At 38.3% G+C, this 19,299-nt stretch overlaps 4 protein-coding genes across 6 annotated transcripts; 2 read left to right on the top strand and 2 right to left on the bottom strand.

The window, feature by feature from the left end:
* Positions 1-25: 25 nt before the first annotated feature.
* Positions 26-6,119, bottom strand: HDG7 (homeodomain GLABROUS 7). 3 transcript variants are annotated; one of them, XM_022036520.2, is made up of 9 exons: positions 5,894-6,119; positions 5,698-5,747; positions 4,300-4,517; positions 4,085-4,202; positions 3,309-3,971; positions 2,906-3,007; positions 2,599-2,811; positions 1,095-1,269; positions 26-1,019 (listed from the first exon to the last, which is right to left on the bottom strand). In XM_022036520.2, the coding sequence occupies exons 3-9, from the start codon at positions 4,506-4,508 to the stop codon at positions 304-306; spliced, it is 2,196 nt and encodes a 731-aa protein (XP_021892212.1). In that variant the 5' UTR covers positions 4,509-4,517; positions 5,698-5,747; positions 5,894-6,119; the 3' UTR covers positions 26-303. The 3 variants fall into 3 exon arrangements, with proteins under 3 accessions (XP_021892212.1, XP_021892211.1, XP_021892210.1); XM_022036519.2 differs by lacking the exons at positions 5,698-5,747; positions 5,894-6,119 and adding an exon at positions 5,079-5,632; XM_022036518.2 differs by lacking the exons at positions 5,698-5,747; positions 5,894-6,119 and adding an exon at positions 4,684-5,064.
* Positions 6,120-8,082: 1,963 nt separating this feature from the next.
* On the top strand, positions 8,083-11,150 carry RBL3 (RHOMBOID-like protein 3). The gene is made up of 5 exons (XM_022036364.2): positions 8,083-8,820; positions 9,604-9,767; positions 9,932-10,095; positions 10,191-10,441; positions 10,842-11,150. Exons 1-5 carry the CDS (start codon positions 8,543-8,545, stop codon positions 10,951-10,953), a joined length of 969 nt encoding a protein of 322 aa, XP_021892056.2. The 5' UTR covers positions 8,083-8,542; the 3' UTR covers positions 10,954-11,150.
* Positions 11,151-12,377: 1,227 nt separating this feature from the next.
* LOC110810378 (Bifunctional inhibitor/lipid-transfer protein/seed storage 2S albumin superfamily protein) lies at positions 12,378-12,770 on the top strand. Its single transcript, XM_022036538.2, has one exon. The coding sequence runs from the start codon at positions 12,423-12,425 to the stop codon at positions 12,768-12,770; it is 348 nt and encodes a 115-aa protein (XP_021892230.2). The 5' UTR covers positions 12,378-12,422.
* A 1,496-nt stretch (positions 12,771-14,266) lies between these two features.
* Positions 14,267-18,912, bottom strand: LOC110810265 (protein IQ-DOMAIN 23-like). The gene is made up of 3 exons (XM_022036372.2): positions 18,394-18,912; positions 16,018-16,218; positions 14,267-15,229 (listed from the first exon to the last, which is right to left on the bottom strand). Exons 1-3 carry the CDS (start codon positions 18,763-18,765, stop codon positions 14,489-14,491), a joined length of 1,314 nt encoding a protein of 437 aa, XP_021892064.1. The 5' UTR covers positions 18,766-18,912; the 3' UTR covers positions 14,267-14,488.
* Between the last annotated feature and the right edge of the window lie 387 nt (positions 18,913-19,299).

Below are 19,299 nucleotides of genomic sequence, written 5' to 3'. Positions count from 1 at the left end.
AGAAAATATAAAAACCCTGTGGGGGTGGACTCAAGTGGGTTGAGACAGATTTTATAAAAATCGATGTTAATTGGTGAGTTTTGGTGGGTGGATAGTTTGTTGAACCACCAAAAGATAGAAAGCAAAATACTCCCGATTTTAAGACTTTGTGAATCTAATAATAATTTAGTTGCTGATGAAAAAGTCAATACCCGAACCACAAACTATCGAGAAAAAAAGAAAACAAAAACAAAAATTATGTATGTATTGTGTGCACCCGCGGTTCGTTCTTGACTCCACACCTCTTTCGTGCCAACTCATATCCTATGGTGAGGTTAAGGACACAGACGCCTTGATCTTTTGAATGGTGCAGGAGATGAGATTGTTCACCGTCTCAACTGACTCCACTGTCAGCTTCGCCGTCGGAAGGCTGTTCACCAATATCTGAAATCCCACTGTGAGAATACATCCTTCTGCTCCTTTACACTTGTTTGGTGGCAGAGGCACAATTCCAAATCCCGACGGCAGAAGTGCCACGTACGTCGAATCCCCACCACCCATCACCACACTTATGCACGATATATCAACGGGTGCATACACCACTACTGCCCCCGACGCGTCACTCCATGTCTCTTGTAGTATTAGCATGCTATTCTCGTTACCATCATTTGCGCTAGCTCGCATGAGGGAGACGCAGTTGCCTCGTTCCTCGCCCTTGGCAATGCGAAGCATCTCCTGCATTGGTCCCCCATTTGACAATATGTCCCACTCACTCCTCAGTCTCTCATCACGCAGGAAATTAAACAATCTTTCCTGTGTCACCGGCATCCACACTGAAGTTGCTGCGCTCAGCACAACTCCAGGGGGCTCACCCGCCTCGTTTATGTTCTTCCGCGTCATTACCTTCACATCTTCACTCACATTCCCTATTTGGAGCTTGTCCCACTTACGCACACTCGATGCACAGACCCCCGTACAGAAGTTATACGTCATTCGCTGTGCCAACTTTAACATGCTTTTCTTACCCGCTGCACTAAATCCTGCACCACATCATCAAAATTTAAAACTATCTATTAATATACGCAAGGACAATGGAAACGTAGAAAAAGAAATACCTGAGTGATCTTCAGTTGAGAGAGTAGAGGACATGAGGATTGCCAAGCACTCGCACTGCCTTTGTAGAGTGGCAATCCACCGATGTGCACCAAACCCCGACCCGGCACTGACTAATGTCCGGTACAGTGGGTGAACTGCACTCTCGTCATATTCGGAATGTTCTACCCAAGTAACCTGTGCATTTCAACATTTCATCAGCATCCCCCGTCAACCATCAAAACTGATGTATCGTTCAACAAGAAAAAGAAACCTCAGCAGATTTGGAAGAGTTACTTGAAAATAGCTCCTTTTTCTTTCATCCATATATGCCAATTAGATAAACTTTTAATGTAGCTTCGACAAGTGTCAAGGTGAAATCTTTTAGTGTGCATGTAAATAGATTTCACACAATCTTTATTCCATATAGAATGCGAATAAAAATATAAATTTCGTGTTTGTGAAGTTCATCTGTTCAACAAAACCGGTCCAGAGCTCTGTAGTAGGTCCTATCAGCAATAAAAGGCCAAAACCATGTGCTTTCTTGTCCCATCTCTTGACTTCCAATAAAAGAAGAGGAAATTTTCTATCATGTACAATGGACATTTCTTCGCATGAAGTCAGGAAAGAAAAAAACGTGCACCACCTAGTATAGGAAGCATAGCCAAACACGACCAAAAGACAATTCATTGGTGCAACCACATTGCAAGAGTAAAATCCAAGGCTATTATCAGATATAGATAAGGACAAATTATATAAGTCAAAGATCAAGCAGACATGACAAACAAAGATGGAATGGTGACATTATTAAAATAAAAAATGCAATGCAGGGTGAAGGAATTGAAAGATGGCAATATAGTGACTAGATCCAGGTCATATTGCCTCGTTTGCAATAAAAAAGAAAGAAAGAACACAAACAAACAAACACAGATTAAGAGAGAAGAGACGGGAATAGAAACATCAGATAAATAAATTATAAAGAACCGAAACAATTTTATGATTCCGAGAATTTCTTTAATTGGTTATAAAGATTCTGAGCACGAATAGATATAATTAAGAACAATATTAAAATACAAAGTGTCCTTGATTCACGCTCCTCCTAAGGTAGCAGTAGACTAATTAAATACCAAAAAAAAATAGACAACCTTACCGTTGAAGTTGAAGATATGAATATTTAACCAAATCAGGCATCTGCTTCAGTAATATAACAATAAAAGTTTCAGATTCTTGGGTAAAAGTCCTCTATATTTTATTAAGAGAAGTCACATTAAAGATAACATATTTTTGGGTATTGATAAAAACAAATTAAGTACTAGGGGACACAAGTCAAAGTGGATTGAGATTCTAAGTTCAATTACTCATAATTTCACCTTGGTGTTGACTCAACCTGGCTCTACTGAAAATCTAGAAAACAAGTTCAGTAATTATCAAAGCCATGCAAACTAAATTACATGAAAAAAAAAAACATATAAGATTAAATTTTATAATCATAAGCACAAGTTGAAAAATTACATAAACATTTACTACCTTGGAACAGCCATTCGCCATGTCCTGTACAATACAGCCAGAAGGAAGCCTCCTGCAGCTTGCATGCAGCTGTGCATTTGGACCATCTTGGGTAATATCGATAGAAACATCAACCACAGCCCACACGCCTTCAGCATGCTGCTTGCAGAATCGGAGGAACCTCACTTGACGAGTAGGTACCAACGGTGAGAGCACCTGAAATTCAGATTGCATCTGCAGCAGCATACAATCTACATGAACTCTGGCTTCGTGGTACAAAATCAAAATGAAATATGGCTGAAATATACATATATATATATATATATACCACTTGGAGAGCACCACTTCTTGTTCCACCAGTACCACTGGATATTACATCAACGGTCACTGCTCTAACAATTATGCAAGGAAACATTTCCATCCATCGGTTCTGTTGACAGAACAGAAATAAAACTATCATTCAGAAACTACAATTCAACCCTTGCACATTATAATAAATTCCATAGCCAATAAAAACAGTAGAACAACACAATTCCTAGTCAACAATTTTTTCATTTTGTTCTTTCTAACCAAACCGGAAAGGGAAAGAAGAAACAAACCAAAGCAGTAAATAAATGTTAGATGTAATCTACCATGACAAAGGTCATGAAAAAGATGACTTCTAAATGAATTTGCTACTAATTAAGCCCTAGTTAATAAAAAGCAGCATCAGCTAAACAGCAACAGCATACCGCATCCATCAACATTTCCACAAGAGCCAAGCTGTTGATGATCACTAATCCACTTTCCCTAGAAGCCTCAGATACAAAGCCATTGGGTTTCATACCAATACAAGGAGAAAATGTTCTCATGTACTCTTCATGGTTCAGAAGATCCCTCCGCCCATCCAAGCTCTTGATCCAAAGGGGACTGTCTGTATGAACCATCTTAATCAATTCATCCATAGCTGCCAATGCAAGATCTACAAACATAGATCTCTCATAGACCATTTCGTTGCCCATTGGTTTCATCAAAGGCATCAAAGCCCCGTCACCAAACTCAAGTACCATTGGCAAAGTTGTTCCTGTAGTGCTCATGCCACCGAAATCATTTCTGCCTACAGCAAGCTCCAAATTGGAATTTAGACATGAAGGAGGGACAGGACTAGCCAAGGAAGACATTGGCCCACCAAAGAACTTGTTTGCTAAAGCACAAACTCTTCCTAATTCATCTTTTAGTCTAGCATTCTCAATCCTCAGCTGATGCTGCTCGTATGATATCTCACCAGCCATTCCTGGTCCACCACAGTTATTGCACATTGGGTTCCTCATTGCTTCCTTCAACAATTCATTCTCAGTTCGAAGTTTATCATTTTCTTGTCTAAGAATCACATTCTCATGACGTTCCAATTGGGTCTGATTTAAAGAGAAAGAAGAATATATGATAAAAAAAAACTGTTGTCTTGCAATCCAAATTCATCTCAAAACAAAACAAGGCCAATTTTATTTTGAAAAGTACAACAAGGTACCTTCATCTGGGTCCTCCGATTTTGAAACCAAAACTTGATTTGCTTATTCTCCAAGCCAAGCCTCTTGCTAAGTTCTGACCTTTGTTTCTCATCAGGATGAGGACATTCCTTGAAGAAACTAAACAAGTTCCAGTTATTCAAAAGATACCAATATGTGAAGAATAATCGCCTAAAGCGGAAAAGAAGAAGAGAAAAATGGACAACAGAAGCCACACAATTCAAGCTCTTGTATCTGATGAGGAGTGTGCCTATGGTACTTTTTCTTCCTCGGCGGTTCATCTTCTCCAGCATCCTGATCATCACCAGATGCACCTTCAAAATTGTCACTTCCTGACCTGCTCTCATAGCCATCCTCCCTCATCCTCCCAATTAGGCCTGGATCAAAATTTTCCCCGAGCAGTCCCAGCTCATCATGATCGTCCATCTTGCTCTTCTGCGCCAAATCTCAACAAGGAAAAGCATGTAACAGTAAAACAAATAAAAGGCAAAAGGAACAACACAGAAGGAAAAAAAAAAAAAAAGGCAATAAACTTGGTTATGAGTCAAAGTGAAAGTTATGAGGGAGGAGTAGTAGTAGTAGACGAGAGAAAGGGGCATACGATGGAGAGTGAAAGGGGAATAGTAGTAGTCCGCATAGATTTGGGAATAGGTTGTTGGGTGTAAAGAGGTGGCTGAGCAATGGCGTCACCAGGCATGTTGCCTTGTGGACCAATAGCAGCCACAATCCTCGAAACGACAGCAGTATTGCTACTGCTACTACTTTTGATCAGACCCCCAAAATTCATTAGAACAGAAAATAATGAAAAATAAACTCTTTTCTTCTTCTCGACACTTTCCTTATATTTCACTCTTTGTGTATCTCAGAATATGTCCAGGTTCTTTGAAATGTGCTCTATCACTTTCACAATGGTATGCTTAGATTCAGTCTCTCTTTTTTGTCAATTGAGTTTGACTTAAACTACAACCCAGATTCAGCTAAACAATAGAAATATACCATTGTATTGTCCACAAAAGACAAAAGGAAAAAAGCTGTCTCCTTGTCAACGCCCATGCACGACTCAACCCTATCTCAATAAAACTCTGCTTATAGATAAGAGGATGTTCAATAAAAGGACAAGAAAAGCCCTTTGTTTGTGTGTGTTCTTTTTTCTTTTTAAGATCCAGAATCTCCCCCACGAGTTTCATTTGAAATGTTGTTATACGTGTAAAACCAAGGAAAAGGAAAAAGCTGAGGAACAAGCGGAGGAGAAGAAAGACTGACAAATATGAACAAACCCTAATTTCTTGCTATCAAGCCTACACGGCTTGCTTGACCAATTATTTGTCAGTATTATTAACAAAGGCCCCAAAAAGAAGGAAAACGAAAAGGGCTCACAAAACAGATGGCAGAGGAAAAAGGCATACAAAACAAAAAGGCTACAAGGAAAAGAGAAAACATAGCCCTCGCCTTCACACTGCGAACACGAAAGACTTTCAAAAAGTGAACAATGCCAATCAAAAAAAGAGAGCAAAAAGACACAGTTGACCCTCCCTACCTCACAACTCGCAAGAAGAAATGAAATCGAAAAATACAATATAGAACAAACAAAACCCAGTACGGATGTACAGTATACCTTTTTTAATTTTTTGACAGAAAGCTAAGTTCTCTGAGTACTACCCCACTCTGCACAGGAAAAATAAAAAATATATTAGATGCAGATTTTACCCATTAAAAAAAATGAGACAGAAGATTATAAGATCCTATCTCGCTTCATCTTCTCTAAAACAACAAAGACGGTAAATAAAATAATGGTAATGGAGCTGACTTACAGTTTACAGAGGACTGTTGTTTTTTTTTTTTTTTTGGGGCGGGGATATGGACAAGCAACCAAAGAAGTGAAGAGAGGAGAAGATCGTGCAGTACAGTCAAATGGGTCCGCTTTATCTTAATCGCTAATGTCTCGACTTAATCCCGAAAAGAATTGAAAATTGATCTTCTCTCTGTCTTCTTTACTGCCTCCCCGCTTCCTCCATGCACACTTTTCCGTCCTTTCACAGAGAGAGAGATTATATAATGAAGGAGATAGAAAATCAAGGGTCTTGGGAGAGAAGAGGAGTGGACCCACTCGCTCCTCAAACCAGTTCGTGATGTCCGACTCGGCTCTTTTTCCACGCGCCTATCCGCGCGATCTCCAAAATGTCCTCAGTTGACCGCTTGTGGTTTTGTGCGTACGACAAAACCTCCAAATTTCCTAAGACGTCCAATGAGAGGACGACAGGTGTAGGGGAGGAGGACTACGCAGTAAACAAGGATGGGGAAAATGGTAACTTAGGAATGGGTAAATGGGGATAAGGACAGGCTCTAGATTTTCCTTAAAATCCAGTTCTGGCGTGACTTTAGGCCTCCTGGTTCTGGTTATGTCCAATTTTGACCGTCACCTTTTTAAATTTAACCAGATTGGTTCCTCTTCCTTTTTTTTTTTTTTTTCTTTATTTTATTATAATTACATTTAGATTTTAGGACATTTTAATATCACGTCATTTGATTTTATTATTTTTTAACTTTAAATGTCAATATTTTGTATTTAAAAAGGTTTACAAAGTATAATAATTACTACAAAATTCTATAATTATTAATCCATTCTTATTAATCAGTAAATTTCGTTTACACCAACAATATCCAATATCCAAAACAACATTGGATTTTGACTACGGTACAATTTACAATCATTTCATTAGAATGATTATTAATTTCTTACATGTTTACACAAAAAGGGGGTTGATTAATTTTGTAGTTAACGATGACCCCTTTATAAACCAATAAATATTAAAAATTAAATATGTGGTAATCATTGATGATTATTAGAGAAGAAGAAATATAAGGGATTTTTTTTTTTTTTTTTTTTTGTGGGTATGCATATTATCTACTGAATTTAATATTGGCACTCATTACATATTAATAATATTATCAAATTAATTAATGCTAATAAACGCATGCCAAGATTTCAAGTGAACCAAAATGAGATTACACACGTAACCGTCTTTAAATTAAGATTTAATTGCAATTACGTCAGTTATGATTATGCGATTGCCAACTTTTTTTTTTTTAATTTTTTCTTTTTCATATCTTGTAATATGCAAAAATCACTAAATTTTTTAAAATTGAAGAGAAAACTTCATATTTTGTGAACCATTGTAAGTGTAATATTTAATATAAATTACAAGATTATTGTAATAAATTATTAAAAGCAGAGAAAATCTCTTAGTACTAAATAGAGAATTAATATAATGAAAAATAAAATTTATTCTCATCGTTTAATATATTTTTATTACAATAATATAAATACAATTATTCATATTTCCTATAATTAAATTAAGAAAATTTAAAGTAATCTGAATCGAGTCACCCATCTTAACCTTCCTAACTCTGATAGCAGCATGTATGGTAGTAAAAATATTATAGTTGGTGTAAGTTAATTTTTTTCACTCTTTAATTTTTTAACATTGACGAAAGATAATTCGTTAAATGTATGAAAATTTATTAATTAATTTTCACCAATTGGGTTAAAATTTCTGAAGTAGTTGCTTGGCGGTCAATTTCAAGTAGAGAGAAGAAAGTCTTGGGGATTTGACTTGGGAAATTCTAAGTACAGGAGAAATAGAGAATGTTGAGGTGAAAGAGAATTGTTTTTCCCCAAGTTGAATGGCAAGGAAAATCTGCAGCAGCAAATCAGTTCCTATCACCAAATTAATTTCAGTATTATACTTACAGCTTTGCGTTTGGTACGAGAGCAGTTTTAAATGGCTGCCAAAATATTAATTAATGTATAAAAGTAGGATTAGAATCTCTTTTACCAACATCAATGCATGGTTTACTTTGCATAATTGAGTGTGGGCAAGGCGTCTGTAAATTGCCCGCGCACTGATAAGGGAAGATGTATGTAATATATAACATTTTCAGGGAATAAAATTGTAAATTTATATTTTAGGTGTAAATAAAGCATGGAATTGGATTTGGAATTGGAATGGAAGCCAGGGCTTGTCCTGGGCCATTAATGGCTGGCTTCTCGTCATCTTCTCTTAGTATCGTGAAAACCAACAAAAAAGGAACTAGAAAGTACCCTGCCTGTTTATTCAGTTCAGTTCACAGTTCAGGGTGTTTTTAAACCAGTAATCTGTCCATACATGTAAATCCTGGTATCTTTTTTTCTGTCTTGGCGTAAAAAAGAAGCTGACTTGGAAAACATTATTCCAAGTAACATAGACGTTTGGTCTTCAGGCGATCCAAATCAGTTTTGCACGTTTAACAACCAGACTGATTATGCAGTTGAAAAGAAACCACCCACCTTCTCCCTCTCTCTCCCTCTCTCTACCAACTTTCTTCATATTTAATCTCGTTTACCTGCCAGGCAGAGGTAGAGTTAGTAACACAAGAAGCGAGAAAGTTGTGGGTTTCCTGATTCTCACAGGGCAACCAACATGCAAGACATTGAGAACAGAGGAGTAAAGAACCGAGCCGGTGGGTACTCGTCATCATCGACTTATGTGATTGAGGAGACGGAGACACAGTGGACTTCATGGCTGGTTCCCATGTTTGTTGTCGCCAATGTCGCCGTTTTCGTTGTTGTCATGTTTGTCAACGACTGTCCTAAGCACCACAATCATGCTGTTGAGGGAAACTGCGTAGCAAAGTTTCTGGGGAGGTTCTCCTTTGAGCCTTTGCGGGTGAATCCTCTCTTCGGTCCTTCTTCTCATACGTAATTTCACTCACTCTTTATTCTGCTTCCTTCTACCTAATTGCATCTTTTTCTCTTTCAAATTTGCTGGAATTGGTGTGAGATCTTAATGGGGGTTTGTGCTTTCTGTCTTAAATTTGGAGGCTTTTATCGTTTTCTTGATATAACTGTTTTCCCATGGTGTGGTTGTTAAGTGATTTATGATTTTCCTCTCCACAATTTATATACTGAGAATTTTTTAGTTGAGATCTTCTTGTGATCTCCTTGTATCAGTAGTGAGATGACTACTAGGTATGGCTTTCTCTTTCTTGCTTCAACAAAATCAGAGTTGGTGTGTGAGGATTTTTAACTATAGGGCTGCAGCCTGCATGATTAGCAGCAGAAAACGCTCTCATTATATTGACCGTGTGTGAATGAAAGGATCGATTGGCTAAATATTTTCTGGGTCTGCTATTTATTAGAAATTTATTTACTATTTTAAATATTTTTTCTCATTTATTTGCGGATTCAGGCGAGGAAACTTGAAATCTTGTTTGCTTGTACTTGTGTTTCTTTTCTTGATATGTTAAACCCAAAATACATCTCTTACTATCATTATGAATTGATTTCCCCAATAGCTGTTCGGGAATTTGTTTAGTTGGGATTGCTCTGGCAGGAAGCTATAGTCAAAATGGGATTTCAATGAACTTGGGGCTTTGTTTGGGCTTGTGTTCTGATACTAAGTTCCTAACAAGTTTACCACCTAAAAATCTCCTTGGTTCATAAGATTCTCCTTTTTTAAAATTGTTGAAACTACTTTTGAAGATTGGAGAAGTTGGGAGCTCTTGATTGGAGCAAAATTGTGGAAAAGCATCAATGGTGGAGGCTTGTGACTTGTGTGTGGTTGCATGCTGGAATAGTTCATCTTCTTGCAAACATGCTGAGCTTAGTTTTCATTGGCATTCGCCTTGAACAGCAGTTTGGGTTCGGTATGTTAAAACTTTTCTCATCTCAAATTAATTTTTGAAGCTTCTTTAAAAGACGCACCTTGTTCTGTAAGAATCTTGAAACTAAATGGCACACATAGTAGTTATTCAATAAATTTCACAGTTTGATTTGTTTATAACTTCCAATAATTTCCATCTCTTGGCAGTTCGAGTTGGGGTTATTTATCTCTTGTCGGGATTTGGTGGCAGTGTACTGTCTTCTCTATTTATCCGTAATAACATCTCCGTAGGGGCCTCCGGGGCTCTTTTTGGGCTTCTAGGAGCAATGCTTTCGGAACTCATTACAAATTGGTCTCTTTATGCAAACAAGGTCAGTATCATATGATATCTCTCAAGTTGTCAATGATGTTTTATTTATTTGATTCCATTGAGGCTTCTCTGGAATTAATTTTCATATTTATGTAGGCTGCAGCACTTCTCACACTTCTAGTGATCATTGCCGTTAACCTTGCCATTGGGATTCTGCCTCATGTTGATAATTTTGCGCATATTGGCGGATTTCTTGCTGGTTTCTGCCTTGGATTTATCTTGCTGCCCCGCCCTCAATTTGGGTGGCTGGAGAACCAGAATCTTCAAGCTGGTACTCGCATAAAATCCAAGTACAAGACCTATCAATATGTACTATGGCTCGTTTCTCTGGTTCTGCTGATTGCTGGGTAAGTGATTGATGGTTTTTGTATATTAAAGTGATGGAATTTTGTGTAGAGATCTTTTTTTTTCTGGGGATTAGGAGCAGCGGATAGTTTTGGGACAAAAAAGTTTTGGATTTTCCAGGTTATTAGCATTTTTCATGTTGTGGTAAAGGCAGACAAGTTTGGATGAGCTGTTTGAGTTGTGTGGGTGTGGATGTGATGTTCAACGTAGTGGTGGGGCATTGAAACTGACTTCATTTTGTCACTTTAATCTTTTCATTGTTCTCCGTAGAAATTTCTTCGATTTTTATTGTTAGGTTATTGTGTTATAGTTGCATATCTTGATTGTCTGATTGCCAGTCTTCTTGACTTTTTTCTTTTACTAATGTGGTTATAGAACATTGTCATTTTTATGGGTTTGCAGATTCGCGATAGCACTGGTGATGCTTTTCCGGGGAGAGAATGGAAATGATCACTGCCATTGGTGTCACTACCTGCATTGTGTACCCACCTCGAGATGGAATTGTAATGAATGATGAACTCGTGTATTGGTTTTTCGTTTTAATTTTTATTTATGATTATTTTTTAAAAATATGACTCTACTTCTAAAATTCCTAGGTTGTAGGTGGAAAAGGGAAACGGAAAAAAAAAATGTATTGTAGCTTAGGAACCAGAATGCTGCTCTGTTTTCTATTTGATTTGCTCTCTAAACTTAAGAAAAATTATTGTTTGATTCCTGTAGTACATATTTATTTATCTGTACATTACAACTTACTGCATTAATGTTGGTTGAGAAGCAAAATTTGGGAAAAACCAAAGAAGTAAGAGTGGCCTGATAGGTCCCAAGAATCTGGTTTTTGAGGCTCTGAGTCTCTTCATTATTGGGCTTACTGGTATCAACATTTAGTTCATAAGTGTTCACAGAATTCATGTTGTGGGCAGTAGAGTGACCAACGTCTCTGGAGCATTTACCACCCTGATTGAAAGAGAATGGTAAATATATTGAGTGCTCTAAAGCTTAAAAGAGGTTTCTTTTTGGAGTATCATAAGTTTGTAATGTAGAATATACAGAGAAAGATGCTTGCAATGTTTTTGCAAAGCCAATCATCTGGTTAAAGGAGAGAGAGCCAGGTTTCTCTTGAACAAGTCCGATATGCATCAGAGAGAAATGGTTCTCAGGTGATAACTGAGTAACCCTTTGCTTCATGACATTGCTATATCTTGGATACAACCATTGCTCCACCTGCAGAGTAATATTAATTGTAGAAGGAAGATGTTACTACAAGAAAATGATCTCATGTCCTCACTTCCTTGCTGTACCAGTCTAATTCCCTGGTCTTGGATAACGGCTATCTACACATCTAACTTCAATGTGGTAATCACAAATGAAGGAAAGAACGAAATGGATGGCAAACAGAGAGAAATCAAATGCCTGCTGCATCACAAAACTAAAAACATTCACCCCCAAAGATTTCAGTTTCAAAAGCCGGGACATGAATGAAAGAGATTCACTGTTTACACTAATTTCCACAGGGGAAACTCCCAGTAGTGGAGAAAAGGAAAGCTCGAAAGAAAAAAAGAGAAACAATAATCTCAGGAGATTAGATTACGACATTCTTTGCTGCAAACCTCAAGAACCACTTTTTGATTTCCGTCAAAGTAATAATAAATAGGAACCGGTGAAAATTAGTTTCAGTTTTTCTTTTCAACACTTTTACTCTTCAAAGAGAAAAAAATGAGGAAAAGAAAAAGAATGAAAGAAAGAAAGGGTATGGACTCGAACCGGAGACCTTCAGTGTGTTAGACTGACGTGATAACCAACTACACCACGACACCGTTTGACGCGAGTTGTGTTAACGAGAAACTTATGTGCACAAAGTGGACAAAGGAAGGGGTTCATGCAGAGTTGATGAAGAGCAGAAGTTTTTGGTGGCAAACCTACCCAAGAGGTTCAATGTGATGGTATAAAATTAGGAAAGTGAAGGAGAGAAGTAGAAAAAGGAAAATGAGGAGTGAGAAGTTGGTGATTGGATTGTTGACGATGATGTCAATATCATGGGGTGGGTGCACATGGGCGGCCGTGGAGTGCGGCACCATGGCAGCAATAATATCTGGGTGCTCCAGTTTCATCAGTTATGGGACACCAGAGCCGGTACCAGGAACACCATGCTGCGACGCCCTGAACAACCTGCATGTGATATCGGACTCAGTGGCTAACAAGCGGTCAGTGTGCGGGTGCTTGATGGGCCTAATCACAACTTACTACCCACATGCGACTGCTCTTGCTACTTTGCCTGGCCTTTGCGGTGTCGATCTGGGCTTTACTATTGATCCCAATACCGACTGCAATTAGTATGTTTGTCTACTCCTCTTGTTCTTTTCTTCTTCTTCTTTCCATTTTTGTTTTTTTTTTTGGTTTTATTAATTAATCTTTTATCATCGTCCATCAGCTTCCCCTTTCAGGCTCCAGTAGAATCCAACATGACAATGATTGGACAAGAGAATTAAGAAATTAGCGTACGACATTTATCTCAAGCTTCTTCATATATATCATGTAATAAGTTTACTCTTCCTTCCAAGCCCCAATCAAAACAAACTCTGTAAGAATGGTATCTTGCTACAAGTAATTAGTTTATTAGATTGGATTCAATTGGAGGAATGGTATTCCGCGAACTGTTTAAACAATGGATGGATGCATGTGTTTGTGATCACGAGGGGGCCACAAAACGAAGAGCAAAATTAATGATATAATCATCAAATGGCTTGAATATGGGGGGGTTAATCGATTTCGTATCCAACAATATATATATGGTGATTAGATTTTTCTGGGTCTGATTCATCCACTGTTCTATTTAACGACAAACTTAGTGTTGGTATCCTAGGAAGTTTTGATAAATTGCAAAATCTTAACTGTCACTTTATTCCTTTTTTTGCACTCACCTACCTTACAGCCATGGCTGATGGGACACCAACACACTCAAAAACATATATATGTATCACCACCCCCGTGATTGTACAGTACATTTTAAACAGGACAAAAATTACATGTCTCTTTAATTAGTTCCCACAAAACGTATATTTAGTTCTACTATAGATTACTTATCTGGCGGTAAAAACTGCATCAGCTGCCACTAATCTAATTACAACATTTGTATTCTAGTGTTACAGCACCCCTATGTAAGCCTTGGATTTACTTCTAAGAGGAATCATATCTACTTATGTTTTTTTTACTAATGTTTACAATAGTTCTGCAGAATAATGGCTTTTTCAAGGTTGCTAACACATGGGAATATTTTTAGATTTTAAGAGGGGAAAAAGAACTTTCTTACAAAGAACACTCAATACGATGTACGTGGTTTTGTCTACAGACATAATTTGGGGAAAAAGAAAAGAGACAAGTTAAGTACGTCTATATATATATATATATAATTGGCTAAAAATGCGAAGCCCAGATGTTCAGCTGAAGCTAAGCTGCAGTGTTGAAAATACAAGGCAATTCAGAAGCAGCTGTCCGTATATGGCAATAATAGAACAAAGCTGATAACTGATAAAGAAAGCACATATGAATGTTGTATTAATTTTTATTACTGTGAACATGTAGATATTCGGGTCGGTGTCATCAAATAGATTCTTGAAATTAGGCTGCTACCGCTTTACCACACACTTCCTTGCAACCTTTTGTCGTTTATTTTCACAAGTTCTATGGTCTTGTTCGGACAAGAAAAGATCCTCACAGGATTTAAGCAATGACAGACTGATTGGTGCAATCAAAGAGATATGAATTAGGAACTAAATTAGATTAGAGGACCTAAAACACAAGAACACATACTGGTAATAAGGAGACTATGATACAAGGACGAAAGCAATAAGCTTTTATCAAGGCACACCATAACAGCATCTGAAAGATGCTGAAGACAATAAAATTAGTACCGATATCGTGGTCCATTCACAATAAAGACAAGGTTGGACGAAGCAGCTATAAGAGTTTGTAAAAATGAAGTCTACTAATTACAATTCTGGCACGGCTGCCACACACTCCAAAACAAAAGGGAGAAAATGAAACCTCCGTAATCACCTCAGATTGGAATTTCCATGTTTGTTTGGGCGTTCGAATGCTGGATAAGCTTTGTTCCAAATGTCGGGGTGTTGGGTAAAACATCTCTCTGAATCCCAGTATTCGTGAGTAGATCTCTTCGTCGAACCATATTTTTCAAACTCCAGCCTTTGCCTTGGAGCACTATGTGACCTAACCTTAGCTCGAGATGATTCTGTGTTAGCCATGTAGTTTGGATAACTGGAGTATGCGCTGAAGAAACCCCACGAGTACTCACTCTTTGTGGGAGTAAAAGGATTCCTCCTGGAACTGCTTCCAGGCCTAGAAGATGCAGAATGCACTTGTGGACTGTTGTCCGCTGTCCTTGAAGTAACATCATTTTTCCCTGCAGAAAACTTCAGAGACCCTAATGAATAAACTTCCCCATGGGGGACGTTTGGCATTGAATTCAGAGCTTGAGTGGCAACTTTCTTTGGAGAATCACTTGTCACAAAGCTGTGATTTTTATGTTCTGGAGCCAAACTGTGCTGAGATGTTCGGAAGGTCCTGCTACCTTGATGAGAGTTCAAGTGAGGCTTCCAAGTATCCACTTCCAGAATCTTGTCATTCTTTTCATCATCTAGATGCCCATGTCTCTGTGGAGCATCCCTATTGCTGTTCCATAAACTTTCCTCCATCCAGCGGTCCAACCAATTTGAGCCAACCTGAACTTTGTCTACACCAATCATCTCCCTCAAATTCGAATTTGAACTACACTTCTGCAGATTTTGAAATAGAAATTGAGATTGAATGATGAATCATAATTTAAACCCTTTTACTGACATTCGGAGGTTGTAGTCAAAGCATTACTGTTCATGGTGCCTGTGCATGAGAAGTTTGAAAATAGAATTCCTAGGCTACAAGTCATTTCCATCAGAACACTATCCATTTTGTTCTTACAAAAGATTTGGTTTAAAATTATATATAGAAAATGTGAAGACTAGGGGTAAGAATCAACAAATTGGTCTGCATTGTGATAGCACCGTATCTCTGGAAATCAAAGGGCATCATTTCCACATAAAAAAAAGTAACATATACATTTAGAAGATAAATCTCTGACCATGTCAACATATATCTCTAAGATAGTTTCATGAAAATTAAGTGGTGCCTTCAGAATTGATGGCCCATCAAATTTACTTCTATAAGCACCTAATTGGCTTTTGCTCTTGGCAGGAGTTGCAGGGGAACCTAGAAGGTGCAAATGGACGTAGTTAAGTAATCAATAACTCTTTTGCTCTATATGGTAGTGACATAATGTATTACTAGGCACAGTACGTTGGAATGACCGGCCAAGTGTCTATAACTAGAGTTCTGCAACTGATCCATATAGCTACCACACGGTCCCTCAAAATTAAATATGAATATTTGGTAAGAAGTAACCGTAGGTCAGGATGACCATGCAGAAGGCTATAGACCTTAATACAAGCTTTTTAAGCCATGATTTTTAGATGACCAGATTTGAAATTAATAATTGTTTAAAATTTAAACAAGATTGAAGGTCACTCACATTATGCCGAGAATGGGGGGGCCTGCCAACTGAGTGAAAAGATTCTGACATGTGTGTGCGAGTAGCACGAGCTCGGGCTTGCACCCTGACCAATGTTTGCATGCGTCTAAGCATATCCGTTGTCTGTTTTCTCACAATATGACCCCTCACCAAGGCTTGAAGCTTGACCAATGCTTTCAAGGCTCTCAAAGCCCTCCTTGCCTTCAGAATTAGCATGAAAAATTCAAAACGAAAAATTAAATCAGCATGCTCATTGTAGATCACTGGAAATGGCAAGGTACAAATTAATGCACAACTACAAGATAACATGAGCGTGCATCAGAAATCGAGGAAAACACAAATATGATTTTTTAACTTCATCAAAGTTAAAAGGTTCTGATGGTGCAAAAGCCTAGGAGTTTAAGACACTGCAGCTAGAGTATCATGAAAATGAAAAAGGAGGGAGGACATGATCATTGTCTAACCAAACTTAAATCAAAAAGGGGAAGGGTAGGAGGGAAGAAAATACTGGAAGTCTGGGGTGCTACTAATATTTACAACAGTAACTAATTGGAATTTGATTGGCAAAGTGAAGTTTAAACCCAATCCAAAAGAGTAAAAGAACATCGAGTGTGGGGAGAGAGGGAATAAAATATACTTGCACACTGAACCACAAAGGTTAACCTGGGAAATGTATATGGAAAAGCACCCTGAAATTTGAGATGTTTTCATTATAAAACCTAAAAGCTTCAAGTTTGAACAAATAACCAAATAATAAACAACAAAAAGGGCTAAACAGCTTGAATGATTTTGAAAAATGTCACCTGTCAGAATCCCCTTTGCCCAAAAGAAATATTTCCAAGTTCCCAAACATAGCTGCCTATGGGACAGCTTTGAAGTGGAGAAGAAATAGAAAAGTTTGGCGAAAAAGTCAATTACCCAGGAGAAGCACTGATTGCATTTCTGGTAAGACCGAGGGTAAACCAGCTCAGCCATCAAATAAAATGGCCCATAAAAGCTGCGGCAATTGATGACCTAATACTCATCCTTATTAATGGATCAAACTGGTCCAGGTCCACCTGATTCTCTTTGCTCTCGCCTTGAATTTGTAATTGTCTTACATTTAATTATTTACTTAAGGTGCAATTTTAGAAAAGAATAGGATCAAACCGACTGCACAGTTTCACGTGCCGACACCATCTTCATGAACTCCACAGTCAACACAGATTATCAGCTTCCTTTCACAAATTATAAAAGGATGTTGTAAAATAGGTAAAAATTACTTTACCAGTGTATTTAAGATTGCGTATTTATTTTCTATTTTCCTAACTCAAGTTTAATAAACATAATTTTCTTTTTTCAGTTGAGGCACGCAAATACTGAAACAAAATCTTCTGTAACTATGAAATATGCAAAAAACCCCAGTCTCCAGATTCACCAAGTTTCTATACACCAACATTAGATATAAGCACGCGCTTTACAAGGGCGTGCAACTCGGCTTATTAGGTTATGAAACTATACACGTGTGGCAGAAATTGCACGTACACCTCTAGATTTTGGGAGGGGAAACATGGTAAGAAGAAACTACAAAGAAGCCGAGTAAATATGAAAAAGAAAAATCGTGTGGGGGGTGTGGATAATAGGGAATCAAAATTTCTCTCTGCTAAAAAAAGCTTGATGGCGAAATGACCACCCGGCACCCACTAGTGTCGGCGCAATTCAGTGGCCATCCCAAATCTTTTTTTTTTTTTCTTGGGTATTTGTTCTCTAGTCTGCTCCACTCCTTGTCGACTCTTCGTTTTTTGGGGACCAGGAGCCCAACTCGCATCCATGGTTTACAAAAATTGGTACAGAAAAAGAAAAAGTTGAACTACCCATACCCGGAAAATCAAAGGAGAAGAAATTGGATGCTTAATGACATTTTCCTTCTTGCATTTCTTCCATTTTAGATAACAAACTAGAGAAAATGACAAGGTATAGTTCCCAGTAATATTTTCCCCATTCGAGGGAAAAAAAAAAAAGTGGAACGAGAAATGGATTTTAAATTTTTGAAATAAGTTTCCAAACACATGTGGCAGGTTAATATGTTAAGATTTTTTTTTTTTGCTACTTCAAATTTGAGGAGAAATTGAGGGAAAAAATAATAATAATTTCCAGTGCGTAAGCGATAGTCAAAATTCAAAAAGAAGGAAGTTCAGGTTCATTGCATTTCCCGGCAGCTAATAAGCTATAATGATAGGTAATAAGTCTCGAGATGAAGGTCACTAATTATGATGGCTAATAATAGCTCTAAAGAGGAAGGTTTGAAAAATGAAACCAGTAAGTCTTTGAGAGAGAGAGAGAGAGAGAGAGAGAGAGAGAGAGCGAGAGAGAGAGAGAGAGAATAAAACTGCTAACCAGATAACCGCGAAAAGCCGACTGTATCTTCACCGCAGCGAAAGTCTCCTGTGCCCAACGTTGATGGCTCACGCTAACGTGCGCCGAGGGGCCACAGCTCCTTCCACCACCACTAGTGAGCCTAACCACCTCTGCCGCCGCATGAGCCGCGGCGAGAGCGGCCTCTGCCACCGCAGCAGTAGCGGCAGCCACCGCTATGGCATGCTTGTTAGCGTCCAAGTTGCCTTCACATTGAGGCAACGGCGCGTCTCGCTTGTTGAACTGGGACAGCATCCCGCTGGAAGATCTCGTGAAGCTCCATCTCCTCCTCTCCCTCCCCGACGGCGTACTCTCCGTCTTCTTGGGGCCAAAAATTCGCCGGAGAAGGCCCATATGTCATTGCCCGAAAACCGCCAGTGGTTTTAAAGCTTTGTTTAAAGGGAACATACCAATTACTCGTTTCTTTTTTCTCTTAGAAGCAGGTATAAAGCTTGAGAGAGTGGGGAGGGAGCAAATGGAGAGAGCATGGGCAATTGCGTACTTACTGCGGATTTATATTTGAGATGGGGATGAGGAGACGTAGAAAACGCCAACCTTGGAAAATTGACGCGCGTGTGAAGAGAATGAGAAGCACGCGCAGGAAGGCCTAAGGGATGGGGGACCCACGATTTTAAATGCCCAAAAACAAAATGTTTGGAGTTTGGAGCCCAAACTGAATTGAAGACCGAGTCAACCCGTAGTTTAAACCCGTTGAAAAAACCTTCGCTTAGAAGTTTGAGCTGAAACAAACTTGTAGTACTTGGTGCGCAGTTGAACTCTCTGTTCTTGCACACTTAATTACAAATTATAATTATGATTATTTCAACAGTAGTTTGCTCATGAGCCATTGAAAGTGATGTTTGACAATCGAAATTTACCAAGAAAACG

The sequence above is a fragment of the Carica papaya genome, chromosome 9 (genome assembly GCF_054855325.1).
Source record: "Carica papaya isolate Zhongbai chromosome 9, ASM5485532v1, whole genome shotgun sequence".
NCBI lineage: Eukaryota > Viridiplantae > Streptophyta > Magnoliopsida > Brassicales > Caricaceae > Carica > Carica papaya.
This window is presented reverse-complemented; position numbering and strand designations above follow the sequence as displayed.